The 14,051-nt window shown below is 38.4% G+C and overlaps 2 protein-coding genes across 4 annotated transcripts in view; both read right to left on the bottom strand.

The window, feature by feature from the left end:
- LOC140358415 (BAR/IMD domain-containing adapter protein 2-like) overlaps positions 1 to 10,753 on the bottom strand; it is a 59,149-nt gene extending 48,396 nt beyond the window's left edge. The window contains exon 1 of one of the 3 annotated variants that reach the window (XM_072443254.1): positions 10,576 to 10,753. In XM_072443254.1, the coding sequence (XP_072299355.1) occupies positions 10,576 to 10,647 (72 nt within the window). In that variant the 5' untranslated portion in view covers positions 10,648 to 10,753. The remainder of the gene's footprint in view (positions 1 to 10,575) is intronic. The other 2 variants (XM_072443252.1, XM_072443253.1) reach the window with 2 other exon arrangements.
- Positions 10,754 to 11,483: 730 nt separating this feature from the next.
- Positions 11,484 to 13,902, bottom strand: LOC140357673 (charged multivesicular body protein 6-like). The gene is made up of 8 exons (XM_072442184.1): positions 13,682 to 13,902; positions 13,096 to 13,205; positions 12,928 to 13,015; positions 12,586 to 12,672; positions 12,275 to 12,340; positions 12,046 to 12,126; positions 11,836 to 11,911; positions 11,484 to 11,763 (listed from the first exon to the last, which is right to left on the bottom strand). Exons 1-8 carry the CDS (start codon positions 13,745 to 13,747, stop codon positions 11,720 to 11,722), a joined length of 618 nt encoding a protein of 205 aa, XP_072298285.1. The 5' UTR covers positions 13,748 to 13,902; the 3' UTR covers positions 11,484 to 11,719.
- Between the last annotated feature and the right edge of the window lie 149 nt (positions 13,903 to 14,051).

Raw genomic sequence — 14,051 nt, 5'->3', positions numbered from 1 at the left:
TATCTGTCCAATTAAATCACAAAAGTAAAGAAATATCACCTTACAACCATATTTGAAAGTTTAAAACAAAACTTATTTCAATTTCTAATCCGCTCTTTTTGTAGCATTTCTTCACGCAAAACGATTCACTTGATATTCAAATTGTGCATTTATTCAAAACAACATTCACAATATTATCTATGTTTTATTCTACATTTCCCAACTCTAGTTTTCCTTTTGTTTCCCTGCATACGGCGCTTTATATCACAGAAGAACATGCCTTTTCTTCCTGATGCTTTGACTTTGTGTTTACCTGGGAGGAGAAGGATTAAGGCGAAGCTCACTTATTTCACTATACCATAATTACTTCACCAGGAAAGTTATATGGTGCACCTTTACAGTCGAAATTGTGTACTATTACTTCTAATAAATAACAATCTAGGGAACTGTGTGCTACCACAGAAACATACTGCAGTTTCAGCAGCACTGAATAGTCTGGGTGTTAAAAATATGAAGAACAGCTGCAGCAGTCGCATTCGAAACAACATTACAGGGTACTTCGCTTTCCTAACAGAATGGTTTTGCGTTAAGAGGCTGCTCTTGTACTTCACTTGAGCTCGGCACGGGATTCAAATATTCTAATACATTTGTTAGTTTCTCTATCTCCAGCAGCTCAGCCAGCAGCATCAGTAGTAACATCCGATCTTACAAAAGGAAAATGGCAACGCGAGAAACGATTACGATAAAACTGTCACGACTTATAATCAAAACCAATGTCAGAACCACAATAACAAGTTATAAGACGGCTGAATATAACTTTCAACACAAAATAATCGTTTCTTCAACATTACCATAGTAGTGTGTATTTATATGTGATTAATGTTCAATATCAAAGCAAGTTTTAGTATTGCGTTCTCTTGTGTAGGGTTGACAAAAAATAAAATAAATAAAAATCCTTCATACTCATAATGTACTCTCGGCCAACTGGCACTCTTGATTACTGCAGTGACAAGCGAATCAATGCAAGCCCAGTTTCATTTTAGAAAGACAGAAAAAAGTCGCATTCCACATAAATCAAATTAGATATAACGAGAGAAATGTGAATGCAATTTGGAGAAGGTTTGCGCCAAAATGGGGCAGGGATTGTCTTTGACTTCCAGTTCTGTCAGGTAGATGAATTCTCTCTGGCACCGTCATGGATGGACTCACACTGGACAAGAATGTAGTAGTTACACAGAAAAGTTCAGATGCAGGGGAAGCGTGACATGACCGTCAACAGAGCAAAGTCCCACTGCGTATGTCGGTCGAGCTTGTTTTGATGAAAGTCAAAGTGGATCCTGAGGTGAGGACACGTCGAGGAAGCTATCATTTGAGCCGACTTTGAAGCGTTGTTGGAGAAGAAAATCAAACTTTCTTATTTTAGGAGAGCTTTACCAAGTCTCAGTCCGTAACGGGAGCAGCAAGACAATGGTCCAAAGCATACAGGCAAATAAATGACTGAAAAAGAAGATGATTAAAAGATTGCAACGGACAAATCAGCAAACCACTGTCCAGAAATAGTCATTCAATAACTTTCAACCAGAAGTAGTCCGACTACAAAAGACCAGAAATGCTATCGCTGGGTGAAAACGGAATTATTCATTTACCGGTACAGTCATTCTCTGTTGAAGGTTTTAATTAACACTGCCATGTCGTCTATGAACAAAGACGGACACTGTTTAACCGTCACACATGTAGAGACTGAACATGAAAAAGGAAGTGAAACATGTAAAACTGTAAACAAATATCTGAAACCAATGTTCGAAGCACATATAGTATTTTAATTTGAGAAAATAACATTGACATTTATTGACAGTTAAAAAAGGACTGAAACCCGTCTTTTTCAGTAGTAACAGGCAGTGAACCAGGCGCCACATTTAGAGTCAGACCATCAGTGGTTATACAGGGGCTGAGACTCAGAAGGCTGAGGACCACTGCCCTCACGTTGAAAGAGTTGAAAACAAGGGCACATAAATAGAGCTCTCAGTCTTCATGTCTCAAAAACAGCACATGCAGCGAGCGCCCTTTTCTCACACCACTGACTGCACTAAACCCGGAGTGATGATGACTGCTGATGTCCCTTATACAGACTAGATTTGCACATTTGGGGGTGGCAGGTGCTTCAGAGAGGACCCGTTTCACACACTTTGAACACAACTGGAGCTGCACCACACGTCTCCTTCTCACCAACTATTTACTGTGTTTGTTTGGTCTGTTGCCGTCTGTGGCTCGTTTGACCAGCCCCAATCAAACACCACACAACTAACTCGGCAGCCTCTGGTTTCCACAGCAACCCAACCCCAGGACTTTTCGTGGTTCCAGATTTTACACCAGCAAAAGGCTGGTTAGTTAAAATAAACAAACTTCCACTGATCAACTGATTATTAATAATAGGCAATAAAAACATTTAATATTTTTTAAAAGGAACAAAATAAAACAGAAATGAAGTGCTATAGGTTACGTTCACGTGACATCACAACAGCCCATCAGCCAATAATATTTAATACAGATCATGAGCAGCTAAATGCATATTTTCTCTTTTCTCTCTCGGGGAACATTTGAGATATTTCATGACAAAGTTATTACATTGTAGAACGTGAACACAACCTGCTGATACTGCGATTTCCACAGCTTAAAGCACTCCCATCGGATTGATAAATCACAATCCGTAAGCCTAAAGCTAATGTAATAAATTTGAAAGCCAATTACCACACATCACTCGCTGTTCCAAACAGTAACTGACAAAACACAGTTGAACAAGTTGCAAATTGGTAAAACCATCCCAATTATCCTAATTATTTATCATTTTTGAGTGGCTAATGCAAATGTCTTAACTGAAAATAGATGAGGACCAATTAGCTTGTGGCATCAAATGCTACGATATAGTTTACAAAGTGTGCATTATATGAATGTTGAGCCAAGCCTTTTTGTACACAACTATACATTACATAACAAGTAAACATGTGGAATAGTGTATTTTATAAGCATTGGGGGATGGTTTGAAATGAAGCGTGCACTGCCTAAATGCCTGTAGTGTGTGAGGGTCCAGTGCTGCTGGTCGCTGCCCGATGGGAGTCGACCGATGTGTCTGAAGTTATAGCTGCATTTTGCCACAAAGACAAACAGTGCCATTGGCCACAGGCATGTTAACTGGCCCGTAATGTAAGGCTATTGTCCGACTGCACTGCAACAGAACATTTGTGTCTGTGTGCCTTTCCACTCTGTGTAATTACAGCTTCACCCTCCTCAGTAATTAGGGACCTTTTGAACAAGGATGTGCAAGACGTTTTAGCCTGTTCTTCTCCTTCTCCAGGCTTCAGGACGTGATATTCTGGAGAACTGTGCAGCCAGACTCATTGGAATATTGTGTAAAGAAAGGAAATGAGATTAATGTCAAGGGTCAAAGGCGAGAATATTGTATGTATAATATATAAATATGTCAGACGCTCAGGACGTGGTATGAATTCAAGAGCACTTATATCAATGTATATTTGAGGCTTATTATGGATCATAGACATGCGTTGCCATGTTAGTAATGTGTTTTGCATGCAAAATATGATGCACAATGGAATAGGCTATTCATACAGTTATTATCACTTTTGAATATGTACCAGTCATGCATAGTTGCCAAAATGAAAGTGTAATACAGTTTTAGGGCTGAAACAAGTTAACTTATGATTATTTAGATATATGGACACTAATTTCGAGATAAATAATCTGGACTATACAGACTCCAAAACATGTCATGTGTTAGGAAAAGATGTTTTGTGGCTCAAACAAAACAAGAATGACATCAAAATGACACAGGAAACATTTATATTTCCTGTTTCTGATGAAAAACCGTTTTTGTCTGTAGGTGTACTTGATCAAGTTGTCCCCAAGAATCATTTATATAGCTTTATATGGGACAAATTTGTTTAAAAAAATATATTCCAGTCTTTTCAACAAGTAAATTAATCAAAATAATTATTGCCGGACTATCAAAATAGATAGATCAAATAGAAAAATCATTGTTAGTTATTGTTAGTTAGCCGTACTGGTTTTATCCCTCCTAAAACAGATCATATGTACATTGTCAGCAGTCATTACAGCAGCGCAGCCTTGAATTCCACCATCTTTAGTCTCCCTCCTCAAATCCTCAATCCAAAATCAGTGATGAGTAAAAGAAAAGCGAGCGCCTCTAAAGCATCCGCCCCCGTAAGCTCTGAGAAGGTGGGCGTGTGGACCAATAGTCCTTCACTCTGCTACAGTCAAAGCTGTGGAACAACTGCTCTTCCACGGGCTTTGAACGCTATAATATCTCCAGCAGAGAATAATGCAATCCTCAGCACGCCCCGGGCAAACGCAGGACTAAACTTGTTGAAACAGTATATTCTGGAGGCAGATGTTCGGCAGCTGAAGTCATTTCAGAACTCCATTGAGTTACGCTGTTATGAGCCTAGTGGCACCTGATGCGATATCACTCCACCGAAAACAGCTAAATACAATGACGGATGGTAGCGTTATAAACTCAGCTAGACTTCTTAATTCACTTCCCCAAAGAAAGACCTTTTATGAGCTTTTTTGTACAGCAATCTGTCAATTTGACTGTCTGTAATCCTGGAGACAAACACGTGTAAAGGGTGCACAAACACGGTGTAACCCCCCCGACATAATTGTGTATCCTCCTGCTCACTTGTCCTCACTGGCGACGAGTCTTTTCGCACAATCATATGATAGAAACACATAAAAATAATGGCACATTGTTGCTAAGAGACCACCTGTTCAGCTCTCCCACACGAGAAATTGGAGTCCTCCTTCTATCGTCGTCGCCGTGCGATCATTCACTGCGGTCCAGCCGATGTCGTCACATTACACGAGAAAACAAACCTTAAATTAAATATTTTTCAGACCAAATGACGAGAGCGACTTGATATCTGACGGTCGTTGTCGAAATGCAAACTAATCCAAGAATAGTCGTTTCAGAATAGTGTAATATTAAACTTTATTTCAACACTAAGAGAAAGGTTCAATATTTAATTCCGATATCGCAATGACAAATATATATATATATATATTATTAGAATTGCTATAAGATCACTTGGTAATATAATTTAATATTACCAAGTGATCTTATAGCAATTCTAATTATATATATATATATTATTAGAATTGCTATAAGATCACTTGGTAATATAATTTAATATTACCAAGTGATCTTATAGCAATTCTAATATATATATATATATATATATATATATATATATATATATATATATATATATATATATATATATATATATATATATATATATATATATATATATATATATATATATATATATATATTTAATATTACCAAGTGATCTTATAGCAATTCTAATATCAAGATACAATTATTCAGGAAAAGAAAAAGTATCAGTACTACATCAAATAAGTATCTCATTTCAATATTAGCTTTAGTTCACGGTACATTTCTCTGGCAAACCTATTTCATTCTGAGAAATTACTGTTGCCATAGTGATTAACAATTTCAAACATGACATAATATATTTCTAATGAGAGAACCGTCCTCAAAATGTTGAATACAAAAGGAAGTTGAAACCCATGAACACAGTCGTCTGCAGAGGACTTACTACCGCAAACAACCAACTAAAATTACAAATTTATTAATGAATGCAATGTTTTTTTTAATGCAATATTACAACAGTTACATAGAAATATTCGAATATAATGACGGCAGACCCAAACATTTCACACCAGACAGCGTCTCGGAGCTGAACTCGGTAACCTAAACAACCATTTTGTTCTGATCAAAACATCTATTAGCGTGGATAAAATGGCATCTTGTGTTTTCCAGAACTGTTGACTATCAGGGAGTGGTGTTGCATGGGAAAATGTGTGTTGTCCTGAGGGCTGAGAGAGACGAGGCACGCCCTTCTCGCCTCTCTTTACCTGGCAGGGTGTGTTTGAAACATGCACCGTACGACACATTTAGCCCGGCCTAAGTAGCACAGAGCGGCAGACGAGATGTGCCAACAGCCAGACTACAATACAGTGCAGTGTGCAGACATCAACACACGGGTTCAGGAAGTTTGTCGTTGGATTCACGTCTCGGTTTGGGTTTAAACCACTACTCAGCTCTGGTTGGTGTAATCCTGGTTCTGACCCACTTTACTCCTGCTTACGTCTCGCATTGGAGCTGGATTAGGTGTTGAGAGGTTGTATTTGAATGGATTAAACAAAGAAACAAAATAAAGAAATCTAAAAACTAAAGTTCAAAGGGGACAATGGTGCTCTTGGTGCACTATCCGGGTTGATACAAATCGACTGTAACGTTTGAAAAACAGGATGGCTACAGTAGATGTTGTGTAACTGCTCGAGTCCATTCTTCTTTAGTCTGATTAATCTGTTTGTTCACCTGAGTGTGCTCTTGCCTAAGCCAGGTCGCCTCTTAGACCTCCTCCTCTGCACTGCAAGTTAAGAGGCTTGACCTGAGGCGCCTATAGTGATATAACCCCCAGTTAGGCCCAGTTAGGGGAGCAGTGGATGTGGATGAGGCTCGGCCCATCGCTGGAAGAATCACTCGTGTGTTGGTGACGCAGAGGGAGTAACACAGGATCATGCTGGGACGATATGGTCGACTCCCCTCTGATTAAGAATGAGGCTGACTCTCTGTAACCAAAGCATAAAGTGCTCCAAACCACAGACACAAAGGAGAATTACTCATATACGGAAATACATCACTCGGCACAATAAACCTATTATGATAAAGTACATAGCCTGCCATCTGACAGAAAATCTAATCTTAAAGCCTGAACCTGACATCTTCTTTTGTTCTTTATTTTTTGTGTAAATGAGTACCGGTAAATGTTGTGTTTTCCACCAAAGAGTGTCTTGTAAGAGCAGCACTTTGGGACAAAAATAAGCCCACTGTACACTGTCTGCATCTAATAATAAAGTATCTTATGTCTCGTCAACCCGGAAGCAAGAGCCCAAAGAAACACTGTGATTAGCTTTGGTGGTTCACTCCGGAGTCACTCAGCCGTCTGAAACAAGCTGTTTTAAAGCGGCGCATACACCCGAAAATGAATACATTTGAATATTAAAAAAGTACCAAAGGAATTGTGAAAGCTAGGGAACAGTTGCACGGATTCTAAAACGTACTTCCAGTTTCGCGGTGTGGAGAGCAGGTATTTTCACCAAAGAATATAGTCTAAGCACCCAAAAATGTAAGAATATGAATATAAACAATGTGCTAAAGGGTTTGTGGGAGTGAGAGTTTTCAATGTGTAAAAAATAAGTCTGCTTTAAGTCAGAACGTTGCAAATGATATTGTCGCAGTGTACAATAAAGTCACAGGTCAACAGGGATGATACAAAACATCACAATTCAGCAAAATGCATAATTAGACCCGAATACCTGAATAATCACGATGATCAACAAATCCCAACAAGCCAATTACTGTCTCATATTATGAACAACAGCTTTATCAAAGAAACAGAGCCAGCATCCAGATCATATACCTGGGATCTGGCTCCCACCGAGATTAGGTCCCAGCCCAGTTAAATACACACAGTACAAAGAGTGTTATGAGTCAGAGCGGAGGAGTTACTGCCCCGTTCTCCCATGCCATTACTCAGGTTCTGCCCAACTGAAGCCTGCAATGACTCGGCACCGGCAATAACCTTATGTTTTTACAATCCACTTTCCTCGACAGACATCCGCGTGCATACGAAACAAACAAACAAACACACACACACAATTACTGTCATCAAGCGCTGATGCAAATGAGACGGGGGGCCCCTGGGCAACAGATCCATATGAAACCACACAGCGGATATCCACAAGTTAGATCGAGCTGAATGAATGACATACTTTCAGACAAAGCTTTGGCATTGCAGTCGTTCCATCCGCACTAGGGATGTCACCATGTCAAATTTTAGTTTTACTATTGTTGTGAGAGAAAAAACACCACGATTTCATGATTATTCACGTTGATGAGATTGTTGATCAAACAGTGAAATGCTTATTTTTTTTTAATTCCCATTAAAAATAGTTTGTGATAAGAATTCCTCTTAAATATAATAGGAAGAGTTATCTCATAAAATAATGCTCAAGCAGTCATTTTATCATATATTATAATGAAAAGCATGTACCAGTATTGCTGTAATGCCACAGACTTTAGAAGAATTTAAGAGTAGAAAAGTTATCTGCAGTAAAAGGTGTAGCAGAACAGAAGTGACTCCAGAGTCTTCGTCACAGGAGCAGGTCCCCAGTGGCCCCCCAGTGGTCCCCAGTGGTCCCGGTGTGACAGCGGTGACAGGACGCTCAACCCAGAGACAAGTTTGTGATGTTCAGCTACAAAACACAACTGGGGCCCCTGGAACATTCTGTCTCTCAGAAACAAGAAACTTTTTGTTAAATTAGAGGATATGATCATCCGTTTGGTATTGGCGGCTTTCAGATTCAAACACAGCGTCAATAATAATTTTACTTTGTTTTGGAGATATGCAACATTTGAATATTGAGTGTTTCGTCTTTAGAGAGGCTTTAAATACTTAATTTCACAGTCTTATGTTTTATTGTATGCAATACAATAAAACATTGTAATAACATTGTCTTAATATTGTCGTTGAAACAATTGCAAAAACTATCAAGGTATGAATGGTTTTCAATATCGCCCACCGTTACCCGCTTCCCATCGCAATTAAACTTGATCGACAAGTTATGATCAGAAACCTAGCATTAACACACATTTAGGGAATTCTCAGATAAAGTAATAGAGTTGTATACGGTATGTTGAATTTACATGTGAGAAGATTATTTTCAAATGACTCCAGGTCTGGATGTTATTATATCGATATAGAAGAGTCTTGGCCTCTTTGCTTTATGGGGTAAACGTTTGACTTTTCCACACGACTTTAATACACTGTATGAGACAATACATTACAAATGAGCTTTCCCATCAGTCCCAGCATAACAACCACAGTCGCGTCAGCCGCTCAGTGGAGGAGGATGGCAAATTATTATCTGACCTCTTTTTAATGCAGTTTATTCCCTGGTGAAAGTGCACTTCCCTCGCCTCAGGTCGGCCTTTGGCCTTCAATAAGATCTTCCGCTGGCTTAAAACTCAAGGTCATTTCGAGGTACACAGAGGGGCTCTGATGTGGCCTTCAGTGCAACTTGTCAAAACTTCTACTGCTTAAAAAGGATGAATAAGGAAAATATTATTGTAATTTCCAAGCTAATATTTCAGTTGCTGTAAGATTCTTCTTAATAAAAAACAAGATTCTATTAACAATGCAAATTTTAAAACACGTCCAGGAGCATTAACAATTAAGGCCTGTAAAAGTAACCACAATCACATGAAAGTGTTTGAGGTATTGACTACAAAACTTTTATGTAATAAGACTTCAGGAAGATGGATTGTTTGTGCTGGTGGCAGAAAACAATATGTGATTCAAAACCATTTAAAGTGTGTTCCATTTAAAGCAGCGCCACGTACTCCATGGACATGGAAAGCAAAACCAAACTTTAGAACATTCTCTATGGGGGTAGATTTATTTTTCGGCATTCTTTGGAATGTTAGAGGCAAAGTAAGAACATCTCCATGGAGACAAGCAGGAGGCAGATCCTCCACCAGAAAAGTTACAAGTCACGTTTGTGGAGAAATTAGCCCTTTCACAGCAAGAGAGCATGCTTTACAAGTTCTTTCTGAACCACAAAAGCATATGTAATGGAGTAAATGTGTTTAGGCAAGTCAATTCTTTGGCTAAACTTTCCATAGTGGGGCTTTAAATTGCAATTATTTGTGTAACCAAACAATGCACAATTCCAGCTCCATAGAAGTTTATAAACTGCTCTGCCATGAGAGCATCAGGTGGTTCTGTCAGGCTCTTAACACTTTCTGTCTTGTGCACAGAATAAATTTACATTTGATATATTTGCCAGGCAGAAACAGGTGTGGTTCCAGTTTGATTCCATACCAAGACAAAGATTACCCAAGACAAGCTCACACTGGCAATGACTTACTTTCCACGTAGATAGAAAGAGCCATTGAGTTATTACTTTAGAACAGGTAAACTATCAACATTTGTTTGAAAAGTGGGCATTGTTTGGAGTATAGTATAAAAAAACAGACAAATTAATGGATATGTCTTAGAGAAAAGGAACAGGTCTGATTGCTCCAAACCCTGTGGGGCAAATGTTTAGGCTACTTGTTGCAACAGAGCCTCCTCCTGCCCTTCCAACTCTCCCTCCTGGAATCCACTGTGTCCTTATAAAGCAGAAACCAAATCAGATAAATAGTCTTGATCCATTCAGACTTTTACAACAGGAACACACCACGTCTCCAGTACAAAAGCATGAGCCATAGGAGCTGGTTTGAACCAAATCAGGTGTTTTAAGGGGAAGGAAAGACAGAAATCCCCAAAGACAACGAGAGACTATGGCCAAAGAACACACATATTGCGACACAACACAGGCAAAAATAAACAAACAACGACACATCCTCTGCAAGACATAAACGAACGAGCGGGCCTATGGTAAAACTTTATACATTAGTCGCAGTTGTACCTTGTAGACATTTTCCGTCATGCGGTGGACCTCGTCGGTGCGAGACATCGTGAAGTCTTCAGCCAGGACCATAAACGATATTTCCCTGTGACGTGTATCCGTGCGAAATTGGGGTTGTTTTTTTTTTTTTTTTTTTTAAGTGTCAAAATGCGGGGAGTTTTTGATCGAAGACTGCGCTGCGGCGCGACCTGCAGCCGACCGATGCTGCGCTGTGTGAAGCCGCTCTCCGAATGAAGCACACCTTTGCGCGCACGAGCCCAGAGAGCGCTGCTGCCTTCACGGACACTCCCTCTGCTGGAATCCGCGCTCTCCACACGGGAATACAGCGTTTGTGTAATAATTAGCTCGCGTTTATTCATTTTAAAATAGATTACAAATACACAAGTGCGCACAGGACTACACGCTCCTTTGTGGCTAGGTGTTTTTTTTATTTTTTTATTATTTAGTTAAATTGTATTGTATTTGTTTCTGTAATATTTTTAATGCATTTTTCCTGCTGTGTGAAGCACTTTGAATTGCCCTGTGTATGAAATGTGCTGTACAAATAAACTTGCCTTGCCTCCACTCTAGATGTTGAAAAAATAAAAAAGCTTGTGATTCCAATTAGTATTACAGCATTAGAAAACATAAAATCGTGTAATATTTGTTTATTTTCATTATTATTAACACTTAACAAGACTAATACACTATGTATAGACGTCAGTGACTGAATAAATTGTTGCACAGAAAATACTTGACTCAACTCATATCTCTCCAACTCAGACATGCCATTATCGTGCTAATGGCGCCCTCTTCTGGACAATCATGTGAGGTACAACAATAAAATAACTGACATAATCAGGACGTAGGGAAGTCACACATCTGTTTATTTTGTAAATGCATTGCACGTGAAAAACATTTAAAAATCCATACATTATCAAATGAACAGACATCCAGGACAGTAAAATGCTGTGTTTGAGCATTAAATAAATTAAACCAAGTAAAATCTGAGCACTGGTCTCATGTACAGTGTAACGAGTTAACAAGTACAAAATAATAAATAAATAATACATGCATTCCCAATATTTTTACTATCCTTAGAAATACATAAACCTATACACTTTTTTCCATGTGGATGCAAAAAGTATCAATCAAAACGTGTGGCTCAGGCAGATAACATTTGTTTCTCTGGCGTTTCTTTTCTTCTTACTAGATAGAAGAGGAGAAAATGTTGATGAATAATGACACAGACTGAAATAATTGGAAAGTGAAAGTCCGTACCTGGTTCAGCTTGAGCTGATATGGGGATGTCAGGAAGGGCTTCATCTGGGACCTCTGGAAGTGCTAGGTCTTCTCCCTGTTCAACATGGACAGCAAGTGATAATAACTTCATACATTTCTTGGTCTTTCCTTAGTATTATTTTTAAAGCAGGAATTGTCCCCTGAATTTTGGTTTAAGTGTTAAATGAGTTCATAACTCTAGACACTCACCTGAGAAATTTCTTCCAGCTCAGCCAAAATATTTTCCTCATCTTCTTGAGTAAGAGAACCAGCCAGCATTTCGTCTATTTGCTGCAAATGAACATAATCCATCATATTAGTAATAATCTAACACACTCATAATAACGTAACAAAATAAAAAAGTTTTTTTTTTTAACGTTAAGGATTTCTTAATGCTGAATTATTGACCCAAAAAGGAGCATGGAAAGTTATTAATTACCCTTTGATATTCAATTGCCTCTTGCGTTTCATCCAAGATTCTCTCCACATCTTCCAGTGACATAATCTGACACAAACAGGACAAAAACAAACATGATGAAACATATCATGAATACAAAATACTAAAGGCAATGGTAAAACTTTGTGTTGTAAAATGTGCAGCAGACATAAAGCTAGTGTGGTTAGGGCTTTGCCTATTAATCCTTTAATCTTCAAACAATGTGCACCAGCCAGGTACACTTCTTATAGAACACATAACAGGAAGGATTGGAGAAGGTAAAATATATTTTATGAATTGAGAAAACACTATACCTCATGCATATGCTTCAGACATTCATTGCCAACCTTGAGTCCTTCAATTACTTTCATCTCAATTTGCATAAACTCAATGTCTTGGACCTGTGGGAAAAGAAAATATAAAAACAAGCCAATACAAAAAATGTACACAAATGAACACACATATTGCACTGCAGACAAAAGCAGAGGGCACACTACTGACACCAACAGATTCAATGTTCTGGGAAATAACACTGACTAAAGACAGCTTTTAAGTTTTACATAGCAATGAAAGATATATCCTACATCACATTATAATGTAAATTAAAGCAGAGGCCAAATATTACAGGTGTACTTTGAAGGATAATAGTGAATTACCATTTGCTCCAAATTAGAAATCTGGTTTTCCATCTTATCTAGGAGTTGATCCTGGTATCGCTTCTTTTTAAGAAGCAACAGTGCTTTTCTGCAAAGAATATATACAAAATAAAGCCAGTATTACTATTGTCATCTTTAAATGTTCCATTTGACCAGTTTGATACTTACTCCTTCTTGCCATCTTTCAGCAGCTGCTTGGCCACATGCCGCTCCTTCTCCAACTGCAGTGTGATTCTTTTTTTATACTGCTTGAGCTTATCTCTCTGCTGTTTCAATTGCTGAAAATATAACCATAACAACTCGCTTTTATTCCATACAACAGGAGAGACAACACATCTCACTAAAATCCATAGTTTGAGTCCCTTTCTGGTTGGCCATGGGCAGCAGTGACACAGGTAGAGGTAATTGTGTTAATGTCAGCTATTACCTAGCAACCACATTGTAAACGAGGGCCAAAGCAATTATTTTTGACAAATATCTATATATATATTATCATTTTCCTTTCTTTCTTTATACTTAAAAATGTTCTTTACACATGTGTGAACGTTAAAAGCAAAAGCACGTACAATTGTCATAGACATTTAAATAATCAAATTCAAGTTATGTAGCAACTGCCAGAACATGGGAAGTTATTTGCGTTATATTCGAGAATGTGGAAACATTTTGAGGCAAGGCGATAAATGCACAATATAATTAGTGTGAAGCTGTCCTCCTAGTGCTGTAAGATAACGGGACTAATCTACTGCTAGCTCACCAAGACGGCTTTGTCCTGTTCCGTTACACGAGAGGGTTGGCTCTTTCTCCCAAAAACGTTTCCCATTATTCAACCACATCCCCATAGCATGCTCGACATCAACAGAAATGACACAAGCCCATACTCAACATGGTCTCAATGTAAATAGAAGCCGAAAAGGCTAAGCGGCTAAGTGTGCCATCTCCTCTGGTTCGTTTCCGCATTTTCTACGGTAAGCGCATAAGGACAAACTTAATCTGGCCAAAACAAATGTGTAAAATGTGATTTGTTGGAAAGCAGCAGGCAAAACAATTTGCTTTGGATTGACTTTTATGTAACGTTAAGTCTCATTTTTACGAAAGAATAATACTTGTAAGACTAATTTACATAG

Source organism: Eucyclogobius newberryi, unplaced genomic scaffold (genome assembly GCF_026437365.1).
Source record: "Eucyclogobius newberryi isolate DKJ021-1_F unplaced genomic scaffold, fEucNew1.0.hap1 SCAF_13, whole genome shotgun sequence".
Taxonomy (NCBI): Eukaryota; Metazoa; Chordata; class Actinopteri; order Gobiiformes; family Gobiidae; genus Eucyclogobius; species Eucyclogobius newberryi.
The sequence above is the reverse complement of the archived record's forward strand: the minus strand, read 5'-3'. Positions and strand labels throughout refer to the sequence as shown.